This window comes from Suncus etruscus, chromosome 5 (genome assembly GCF_024139225.1).
Source record: "Suncus etruscus isolate mSunEtr1 chromosome 5, mSunEtr1.pri.cur, whole genome shotgun sequence".
NCBI lineage: Eukaryota > Metazoa > Chordata > Mammalia > Eulipotyphla > Soricidae > Suncus > Suncus etruscus.
The window spans coordinates 49,219,435-49,231,303 of record NC_064852.1 but is presented as its reverse complement, the minus strand read 5'-3'; the positions used below and the strand labels follow the sequence as shown (position 1 = coordinate 49,231,303).

The 11,869-nt window shown below is 37.6% G+C and overlaps 1 protein-coding gene across 1 annotated transcript in view; it reads left to right on the top strand.

Annotated features, from left to right (window-relative positions):
- Positions 1–11,869, top strand: part of NEB (nebulin) — a 263,307-nt gene that overhangs the window by 162,470 nt on the left and 88,968 nt on the right. Inside the window, exons 77-84 of the mRNA XM_049772977.1 lie at positions 356–460; positions 4,057–4,161; positions 4,253–4,564; positions 9,306–9,410; positions 10,157–10,255; positions 10,423–10,524; positions 10,660–10,767; positions 11,375–11,686. Of these exons, the coding sequence (XP_049628934.1) occupies positions 356–460; positions 4,057–4,161; positions 4,253–4,564; positions 9,306–9,410; positions 10,157–10,255; positions 10,423–10,524; positions 10,660–10,767; positions 11,375–11,686 (1,248 nt within the window). The remainder of the gene's footprint in view (positions 1–355; positions 461–4,056; positions 4,162–4,252; positions 4,565–9,305; positions 9,411–10,156; positions 10,256–10,422; positions 10,525–10,659; positions 10,768–11,374; positions 11,687–11,869) is intronic.

Sequence of the window (11,869 nt, the reverse complement as noted above, 5' to 3'; positions counted from 1 at the left end):
ACTAAAATGCAAAAGTTATTAAAATATTTTATGTCAAATTTGAGCAACTTATATGAAATGATTTTCACTTTATTTATTTGGGGAGTTATTAGGGTCACACCCAGTGGTTCTCAGACACTCAGTGGTACTCCTGACTTTGAATTCAGGGAATCACTCTTCAAGGAACTAAGTAGGTGCTGGGGATCTAAACTTAATCTGTGCGAGGGAAGCACCTTGTCAACAGTACTCTCTCTCCAGCCTTATTTTTGCTTTAATATGAAAAACGTTGGCATCAAAAAAGTTAAACTTTGTACACTAGAGAATACAACATTACAAATTGTAAAGTAACTTTGGTTTTCTTTTGTTCTTTCCATAGCCAAAGTACAGAGAACTTTGGGACAAAGATAAAACTTCAATCCACATAATGCCTGACACTCCAGAAATTAATCTGGCTAGAGCCAATGCTCTTAATGTGAGCAACGTAAGTATCACAAGACTTCTTGTTTGTAACTCAACCAGTGGATGCTGTGATAGTACCAAGTAAAAATCCTTTCGAGCCAGGGAGAGGAGACTGGGGTGGCGAAAGGTGAAAAGATGTTCCTTGCCATTAGCTTTTCATCAGAACAAAAGAGGGGAACAGAATCCTGGTACTAGTAAGGTAATGTTAACTAATGAAAAGAAAGAGATCAAAACAAGGAACATGCAAGAGACTAAAGTAGAACATAAAGAAAGAGGGATTAATGGCAGTTTCTCAAAATAATGATGAGAATTCTTTGCATGACTTTATACACAAATTAATTTTAAGCACATTAAAAAACTGGGGGATTGGGGCCAGAGAGATAGCATTGAGGTAGGGCATTTGCCTTGCATGCAGAAGGTCAGTGGTTCAAATCCCAGCATCTTATATCCCTGTGCCTGCCAAGGGCGATCTGAGCACAGAGCTAGGAGTAACCCCTGAGCGCTGCTGGATGTGACCAAAAACCAAAAAAATAAAATAATAAAAAATAAAAAATAAAAACTGGGGGATTTTCTGGAAAACAGTAAATCACCAAAACTGACTCAATATAAAGAAAAATAACTGTAACAGGAAAATTAAGAAGATTAGCAAAACTTTTATTCTTCTGCTCATATGCTAGGGCCAGAATTCCTTTATAAATTCAAAATATAAAACTACCTTAAAGCCTAATAAAAGAGACTGGAGAGATATCATGGAGATAAGGTGCTTGCCTTGCATGCAGAAGGATGGTGGTTTGAATCCCGGCATCCCTTATGATCCCCTGAGCCTGTCGGGGGCGATTTCTGAGCATAAAGCCAGGAGTAGCTCCTAAGCACTTCCTGGTATGACCCAAAAACAAAACAAAACAAAATTAAATTAAATAAAGCCTAATAAAAGAGAAAAGGCCATTATAACTACCAAAAACTATTAAATATAATTCAATATATTGAAATGTATTGGAGACATTTTAAGTAAATCTAAACAAATGTAAAACAGTGATACACACACATATATATGATACACACACAAACAACTGAGATTCATCCAAGAATGCCAAGATTCTCCCATATTCAAGAACTTAGAACAAATTAGGAAAACCATGTGCTTATGTTATAAATTTGGAAAATGTAGAACCAAATTTTAAAAAAAAATTTCAATAAAATTAAAGTAAATGGATATTTTCTTAACACAAGTAAAAGAATAAAGCTCAAATTAATGGTCAGGCTTATTCTCAGCAAGTAAGTTTCTCATTCAAGTAAAGAATAATATAAGAATTGATATCACCAATTATTTCATGTAAAATCCAGACAAACCTCATTCAAACCAAAATAATTATTTAAGAATAAGAGCAAGATTAATATTTGGGGAAAAGATGATAAAATGGTCATAATTTGCATGGAAAAATATTATATATTAAGGAGAAGCAAAAGAACCAGCTTACAATTCATTAAATAGCAGACCAGATGAGATCATATAAAGAGATTGTAGAGGAGACCCTAAAGAGAGTACAGTGGATAGGGTACTTGCCAGGTTTGACCCCTACTATTCCATATGGTGCTTCAAACCCTGCCGAGAGCCCTGGACACAGAGCCAAAAGCAATCCCTCAGCATTCCTGAACACTGCTGGTATGACACTGACACTAACAAAGTTATGGCTGAGTGGAGCACTATGTGAGGCCCTGAGTTTGATTCCCAACATCACAGACCTTTCCTTGACACCCAGTACTGACAGAGAGTGTGCCTTGGGTTCCCCAGCACCACTGGGAAAGGTAGGGAAAGAGAGAGAGGAGGCCATATATATAAATATATATATATATATATTAGGTTCTCTCAACGTGTATATATATATATATATATATATATAGAGAGAGAGAGAGAGAGAGAGAGAGAGAGAACCTAATAATATGGCTAAAAAAACATATAAGATAAGCTCAGAAACATCCTTTATCTTCCAAAAAGTAAGAAATCTTGGGCTGTGAATGTGTTACAGTGTTAGAGCATTTACTTTGATTGTGGGAGGCTTGGGTTCAATATCCTCTATCATGACATAATACCTTTCTAAATAATAATTTTTTCTGTGACAGTGGTAAATGGCCAAGCAAATACTTTCCCATTTTTAGAAAACATCAACTTTTATCCAATGTTTCATAAATAATATTCATAAATAGGGTATTAATCCATTTCTCAGGGGGATCAGATTCAGGGCTATGGACAGTATACTTCTCACACTGCCTAGGTGGGGAGGCGCCAGCTCCATCGTTGCAGGTAAAGCCACTGAGAGGTACTCAGGGCTTACTCCTGACTCTTGACTCAGGGATCATTTGCAGTCCCAGGGATCAAACCAGGGGCCAGAGAGAGAGCACAGCGGTAGGGCATTTGCCTTGCATGCAGCTGATGCAGGACAAACGGTGGTTCGAATCTGGCATTCCATATGGTCCCCCAAGCCTTCCAGGAGTAATTTCTGAGCACAGAGCCAGGAGTAACTCCTGAACGCGGCTAGGTATGACCCAAAAACTAAAACTAATAAAATTGTGGAATATTTAAGATAAGTACTGTAAACTCTGTACTATCTCTATGCCTCCTGAATACCCCTGCCTCCAACTTAAGTTGAATCATTGAATTATAAAAATTCAGTAATATGGGGCCGGAGAGGTGGCACATGTTGTAAGCCTTGCATGTGTTAACCCAGGATGGACCACGGTTTGATACCCCAGCGTCCCTTATAGTCCCCCAAGCCAGAAGCGATTTCTGAGCAACCCCTGAGTGCCAGTGGGTGTGGCCCAAAAACAAAAACAAAAAATATTCAGCAATATTCCATTAATACCTGAATTTAAGATTATCCTAACACTACCAATATAAGAAGCAGCTAAATCTATTTAGTTGTTCATAAACCATAATGAGTATATCAAGCCAGTCATTCAAATTAAAAAGAATCTTTGTAATAACCCATATCTTTGTAATTGAGCACTCTTTTATACCAGAAATGACATGTTGATTCTTTCCTATTCTCTTTTCTTTAACTGACTTCAAAACTGTACCTTTATCAAAAAGCAGCAGAACTGAGAATTAGTAGAAAGTTTATCACAGTGGAAGGGTAGAGTTTTGGAGGATGGTAGAAAAGTGGAAAAATGGTGGAGGGTGTGGTAAAGGATTGTATTGGGCACGAACCTCTATTGTATTATAAACCATGGTGCCAAAATAAAAAATTTTAATTGTACATTTCAGAAAAAACTGTCAGAAACTGCATAACCTAGATGACCAAACACCAACAGAGAATTATCTCAATTTCTCTAACCACTGTTTTTTTGGGCCCACCTGTCTCAAACGCAATGAAAAGTACTTACCACCTCTCTTTCTTAAAAAGATATAAAAGGAGAAAGTTTCTTTTTCTTGGTAACCTGTCTAAGGACACCCCTCCTATAATCTGGCAGCTTCCCCTTCTTTTTTTCCTTTAAATAGAATCTTTTCTGAATCCTGAGTGGAAGAACACCCAAAGCTGTATCATTCTGAGATTAATCCTGAACTTGTAAAGTTATAGGTGAATTTAAATATAAACTGAGCCCCTGTTTTTTCCTTCTCAGAAAGTTTATCGTGAAGGTTGGGATGAAGTAAAGATGAGTTGTGATGTTCGATTGGATGCCATCCCCTTCCAGGCTGCCAAGGCCTCCAGAGAGATTGCCAGTGATGTAAGCATGTTCTGTTCAACTTGTGAACATGTTAGAAAATTCTCTATCGATAAAATATCATTTGACCTACCTTCTGTTTTCCCATATCTAGTATAAATACAAGCTTGACCATGAGAAGCAGAAGGGACACTATGTGGGTACCCTTACAGCCAGAGATGACAACAAGATCCGGTGGGCCCTGTTAGCAGACAAGATTCAGAATGAGAGAGAGTATCGGCTGCAATGGGCCAAGTGGAAGACGAAGTTCCAAAGCCCTGTGGATATGCTGTCTATCTTGCATTCTAAAAAATGCCAGACCCTGGTCAGTGATGTTGATTATCGCCATAAACTACACCAGTGGACCTGCATGCCTGACCAAAATGACGTGATCCAGGCCAAGAAAGCCTATGAACTACAGAGTGATGTAAGTGACTACAGTTTAGAATGAGCTCTTCTCTCTGAATACTCAATTCTATTACATTGATCAGAGGTTCTGTCTTTATTCCAATACCATGCTTTTTTAATGACTGCTGTTTTGTAGTACACTTTAAAGTTAGAGAAAGTGTTGCCTCCCATCATTTTTTTCCTAAGGTAAAAAAAAAAGCTACTAGCTAGTAGTAGCTACTAGCTACTCGTGGATGTTTATTATTTCAAATGAATTCCAGGAGTGTTTGATCCACTTCTTTGAAGAATACCATGGGTATCCTTAGAGGAATTGTGTTAATTCTGCACCATGCTTTGGGCAATATTACAATTTTAATTATGTTAATCCTCCCAATCCATGAACATGATTTGTGTCTTCATTTCCTTGTGTCTTCTTATTTCTTGAAGGAAAGTTTTGTAGTTTTCTCTATATGGGTCCTTTACCTCTTTGGTTAAGTTGACTCCAAGATATTTGAGTTTTTGTGGCACTAATGTGAATGGGATTTTTTTAATGTTCATTTGTATTTTAATGTTGTAGCCTGCCAATTTGCTATATGAATCTATTGTTTTTAGAAACTTTTTGGTGAAGTCATTAGGATTTTCCAAATAGAGTAGCATGTCATCTGCAAACAGTGAGAGCTTGATTTCTTTCTTTCCTACCTCGATGCCCTTAATATCTTTTTCTTGCCTAATTGCTGTGGAAAGTATTTCCAGTATTATGTTAAATAGGAATGGTGAGAGGAGGCAACCTTGTCTTGTACCAGATTTTTAAAGGAAGAGCTTTAGTTTATCTTTATTGAGTATATTTGCCCTTGGCTTGTGGTAAATATCCTTGATTATATTTTATCATCAATGGGTGTGGAATTTATCAAATGCTTTCTTGCCATAGCATGCATGAAGTTTTAGGGGAGCTCAGTTATTTTCCTCACCAGGAAAATCTGGTGGGCTGAACTCCCCTAAAAGTTTATGCATGCTGTGGCATTTTCTCTGCATCTATTGATATGATCATATGTTTTATTCTTTTGTTGATATGGTATATTATGTTTATTGATTTGCATATGTTAAACCATCCTTGCATCTCTGGAATGATATCAACTTGGTCATTATTTTTGATCTTCTTGACGAGGCATTGGATCCTATTTCCTAGGAGTTTGTTGTGGATCTTTGCATCTGTATTCATCAGAAATATTGGTCTGTAGTTTTCTTTTCTTTTCTTTCTTTTTTTTTTTTGCAGCATTTCTGTCTAGTTTTAATATCAGGGAGATGTTAGCTTCATAAAAACTGTTTGGAAGTGTTTCTGTTTCTTCAATTTTTTGAGTCTGAAAAGGATTAGTAGTAGGTCCTCTTGAAAGGTTCGAAAGAATCTATTAGTGAATCCATCTGGGCCTGGGCTTTTGTTTTTGGGAAGACTTCTGATTACCATTTTAATTTCCTCAATAATAATGGCTCTGTTGAGATATGCTAGATCATCCTGGTTCAACTGTGAAGATTATAAGATTCCAAGAATTTATCCATTTCTTCCAGGTTCTCTTGTTTTGTGGCATACAGTTTCTCAAAGTAGTCTCTAATTACCCTTTGAATTTCTGTAGTATCTGTAGTAATCTGTTCATTTTAATTTCTGATATCAGTTTCTTAAGTTTCTCTCTTTTCCTTTCTTTGTGAGTTTTGCTAGTGGTTTATCAATATTGTTTATTTTTTCAAAGAACCAATTTTTGCTTTCATTGATCTTTTAGATACATTTTTTGGATTTCCACTTCATTGATTCCTGCTCTAATTTTTGTTATTTCTCTCTACCTACCTATGTTTCATTCATTTTGTTGATCACTCTCTAATTTTGTAAGTTGTGTCATTAAGTTATTATATTGGCCCCTTCTTCCTGATGTGTACTAGCAAAGCTATAAGTTTTCCTCTTAGTACTGCTTTTGCTGTGTCCCACAAATTCTGATAATTTGTGTCTTCATTAATATTTGTTTCAGGGATTCTTTAGATTTGTTCTTTGATTTCATCTGTGACCCACTGATTGTTCAATACTGAGCTGTTTAATTTCCAGGTGTTCAAGTATTTCCTCTGTATCTGTAATTCATTTCTAATTTCAATGCATTGTGATCTGAGAAGGTAGTTTGTACAATATCTGTCATCTTGATTTAATGGAGGTATGTTTTATGGACCATCATGTGGTCTATGTGGTCTATCCTGGAGATTGACCCATGTAAACTGGAGCAGAATATGTTTCCAGTTTTCTGGGTGTAGAGAGCCCTATATGTGTCTACTAGTCCACTTTCTTCAATTTCTCTTATCAGAGCTAATATATTTTTGTTGAGTTTCAGCCTGGTTGACCTATCAAGGAGTGACAGAGCAGTGTTGAGGTCTCTACTATTATTGTGTTGCTATTGATGTCTTCTTTCAGAATTGTCAACAATTGTTTTAAATATTTTGGTGATTCCTCATTAGGTGCATATATGTTTAGGAGTATAATTTCTTCCTGTTGCACATATCCCTGGATTATTACAAAATGTCCATCATTGTCCCTTATAAATTGTCTGAGTCTAAAGTTTGTTTCATCAAATATTAATATGGCCACTCCAGCTCTTTTAAGGGAATTGTTTCTTTGGATGATTTTCCTCCAACCTCTGATTTTGAGTCTATGTTTGTTCTGACTATTCAGAACAAACAGAATGTTTGGATTGTAGGCAGTAGAATGATAGATTCAGCTTTTTAATCCATTTTGCCACTCTGTGTCTCTAAACTGGTGCATTTAGTCCATTGAGATAAAAGTCATGGTATTTAGTGTCCTCTTTATGTAAAAGTTTGGTGTGTCTGTTGGTCTATTCTGTCTTAAAGTAGTCCTTTCAGCTTTTCCTTTAAGGCTGGTATTGAGTCTATACTGTTTCTGAGTTTTTGTTTATCTATGAAGTATGAATACTTCCTTCAAACCTGAACGTGAGTTTGGCTGGGTGTGGTATTCTAGGCGAAACATTCATTTCATTGAGTTTTGTCCCTATATCCCACCACTGCCATCTGGCCTTGAGAGTTTCTTGTGATAGGTCTACAGTAAATTGTAAGGATGCTCCTTTGAATGTAATTTCTTTTTTTTTTACCTTGTTTGCTTTCAATATTCTATCTCTATCTGTGGGATTTGTCATTGTAACTAGGACATATCTTGGGGTGCTTTTTTTTAACCCCAAGAAAAAAGAGATTTTTCAGATCTCTTTTAGCTGGTACTCTTTAGACATGCAGGATTTGGTTGTCTGCAAAATTTAGTTCTGTGGTTTTCTCTGCAATGATGTCCTTGACTGTTGACTCTTCCTGGGATTTTCTTCCTGGGTCTCTGGGACTCCAATGATTTTTATGTTATTTCTGTTGAGTTTATCAAAGACTTTTATTTATGTCTGTTCACACTTTTTAAGTATATTTCCATTGTTTGATTGTTTTTAAGGCTCTTTTCCAATCTCTTCTATTGTATGGAGTTGTTATGCATCTCATTTTGTAGCTCACTGATTCAGTCCTCAGCTGCTATTACGATGTTGCATCAACTTTGCAGTGCAGTTTTCATTTCACCTACCAAGATTTTTAGTCCTGTTATTTCAGTTTGGAGTTTTCTCACCTCTATTTTCATGTTCTATTGATTTTTATTTGTGGTATATTCAGCTTGCGCCATGCTTTCTTTTCTATGAAATTCCTCCATATTCTTCTTTAACTCCTTATATGAAAGGTTAAAAAGGTGGTTGGCATCTTTAGGTCATTAGAGCTGCCATCTTTATTCTCTATGCATGGTGTTGTCCTACATTACTTCCCATTGTTGAGCTTGTAGTGTGATAATTTCTTCGTATTATGCTGGGGTTCATTGACTAGGAGATGTGAGGGGCCAGCTCACCTCCATTCAAATGGCTTCTGCAGGTACTTCTGGAAGGGTTGATCCCAGAACTGGCAGTGCAGGTCTTGAGCAGAAGTAGCACCAATAAAAAGCATGTGCCAGGGGCCCTGAAAGCTAGCACAGTGGTACAGCATTTGCTTTGCATGTGGCCAATCCAGGTCAGACCCGGTTATATTCCCAGCATCCCATATGGTCCCCCCAAGCCTGCCAGAAGTGATTTCTGAGCACAGAGTCAGGAGTATCCCCTGAGTGCCACCAGGTGTGACCCAAAGGGAGGAAAGGAAGGAGGAAGGAATGAGGGAGGGAGGGAGGGAGGAAGGAAGAAGGGAGGGAGGGAGGGAGAGAGGGAGAGAGGGAGGGAGGGAGGGAAAGAGGGAGGGAGGGAGGGAGGGAGGGAGGGAGGGAGGGAGGGAAGGAAGGAAGGGAGGGAGGGAGGGAAGGAAGGAAGGGAGGGAGGGAGGGAAGGAAGGAAGGAAGGACGGAAGGACGGAAGGATGGACGGAAGGAAGTAAGGAAGGAAGGAAGGAAGGAAGGAAGGAAGGAAGGAGGAGGAGGAGGAGAAGGAATGAGGAAAAGGAAGGAGGAAAAGGAAGGGAGGAAGGAAGGGAGGAAGGGAAAAAAGGAAGGAGGAGAAGGAAGGAAGGAAGGAAGGAAGGAAGGAAGGAAGGAAGGAAGGAAGGAAGGAAGGAAGGAAGGAAGGAAGGAAGGAAGGTGGCAGAGATCCTTGACCTTGTGATTAATTTGCTTATGTCTTCTGATAGGCTGCTTAATTATATCATCATCACTTTATTTTTTTAAGTACACCAATTGAAATACATAGGACCATGTAATGAGGGTTGCTCGATTTATCCTGGTCTTGTTTTTACAGGCTGTGTACAAGGCTGACTTGGAGTGGTTACGTGGGATTGGATGGATGCCAAATGATTCTGTTTCAGTCAATCATGCCAAAAATGCTGCTGATATCTTCAGTGAGGTATTTCAAGATTTTTTTGTCTCATTTAGTATATTTTTAGGATATTGAACAAAACTACATGAAAATGTAGTCATTATTTATCAGAATGTTAACCATTTTAATTAGTTATTTAAACCAGATAGTCGACAATTTCCAAAATGTTCCCAGTTTATCCCTATCACATTATGAAACTACATACAATACACTCATATAATATATGATGACAAAATTATATATAATGTACTCATAAAAATTTGAAATTGAATCAAATTAAATGGAGAACTTGTTTTTTTTGTCAGCCATGGCAATACATTTGGAAGAAGTTTATTGTGCTGAAGAGAGGTTTTAAATACTAGAATACACAATGATAGTTACAGAATTTTAAGAGCTAAGAAAACCAGTTACCTTAAAATCAGTGGAAGTCTAAGAAACCAGCTTATTCATTAAAAAAATAATAACAAAATGCTAGAAAGAGGAGCCAGGGTGCTAGTAGGGAGGATATTTGCATCCAATATGATCTCATGAGTATCTCTGGAGTAAATCTAGTGCAGAGCCAAGAGTAACACTTGAGCATTACTAGGTGTGTCCCAAACCACCCCCAAATTATGCTTTGAAGAAAGCCAAATATCTAAGAAACCGTTCCAATATGGCTCTCAACCCTTTTAGTAGCGTGAACCCTTGAATCTAGAGGCTGTTTCTCTATGTTTTCCTATGGGAGCACAGGAACTTGTCTAGTGACTGCCTAAAACATGTTTTCTTCCCCCTAGCAAAAATATCGAACAAAAATAGAAAGTCTCAGCTTTACTCCAGTGGATGACAGAGTTGATTATGTGACAGCAAAACAAAGTGGTGAGATCCTCAATGATGTGAGTACATGACTCTTGGTCTAAAATTGCCCAATTGTGAAGCTGTCACTTCTAAAGCATTTCCACCTACTCCTCTCAGAAATAAAATGATAATCATTAGATGATTGATGCCAGAACATTATATTTTCTTAACATCAAGATACTTACCCCTTTGCCTCTTATCTCAGATAAAGTACCGAAAAAATTGGAATGACACCAAGTCTAAGTACACTCTCACAGAAACTCCACTGCTGCATACTGCCCAGGAAGCAGCCCGGATTCTGGACCAGGTAGGGTTTTACCCAGCAGCTTGGAAATTTGTGTGGAAATAAAAGATTATAATAGAACTGGAGGAGATAAGTGCACAGAGTTATCTCTTCATTATGACTCTTGATATTTAAACTAACTGTTGTTCTTTCTTTTAGTATCGCTACAAGGAAGGCTGGGAGAAACAAAAAGCTACAGGTTACATTTTGCCTCCGGATGCAGTTCCATTTGTTCATGCCCATCACTCTGCTGATGTTCAAAGTGAGGTAATTCATCTGTGTAGGAATGTACTTTGCAAAGGGTGAGCTTTACCTGAGTAGGAACCAGTTATGCTAAAGTCTCCAGAATATTGTTTTGGCAAACTGAGCCAAACCTGGAAATGGGTGGAGTTTCTTTTCCCTTGTGTGTTGGACAATCTTTTTTCCCTCTCTCTTTGGTTTTAAAAAACTTTTATTTGTTTTTCTATTCCATAAACTCTTTTTATTTTTTTTTTATTTGGGGGCCACATACAGAAATACTCAGGTGCTACATCTGGTTCTGGGCTCAGGGACAATGACTAGAGATGCCAAGATTCATAATTACAGTTGCATGCTAGACAAGCAGCATAAGCTTTTTACTATTTCTCTAAACCCAAGTTTTGTAAGTCCCAAACTAAAAAATCTCTAGCCTTAAAATAAATTTTTAACAGAAGGGAAAGGTCAACATTCCTTTTATATTTTTAGTTTGTTTTTATTTTATTTGAATTCTTTCTGTTATTTAATATCTAAGATGGGAGTGAATGTAAAAGGCCCAGGGCTGGATTTGCCAATATTCATTGAGTCTTTTACCCCATGTGTTTGCCAACACTGATGGAAAATTTCTTCTTCCCACCAGCTGAAATACAAAGCTGAACATGTAAAGCAAAGAGGCCATTATATTGGTGTGTCAAAGATGAGAGATGATCCTAAGCTGGTTTGGTTTGAGCATGCAGGGCAGATCCAGAATGACAGGCTCTACAAAGAAGACTACCATAAAACAAAGGCTAAAATCAACATCCCTGGTGATATGGTGTCAGTATTGGCTGCCAAGCAAGGACAGAACCTTGTCAGTGATATTGACTACCGTAATTACCTTCATCAATGGACATGCCATCCTGACCAAAATGATGTTATTCAGGCACGAAAGGCGTATGACCTCCAGAGTGATGTAAGTTAAGTTTTCTATAAATGTAGACACTCAGAATTATGTCATATTAGAAAATTGCCAGACTTTGTAACTTTGGGCAACAAATAATTAGTTTGACCCCAGAAAAGAAACAAGCTGGATATAAAGCAAATGCATCTAGGAAACCAAGACTGATTGATGATTGTGCCTACTGATTGTGTATTT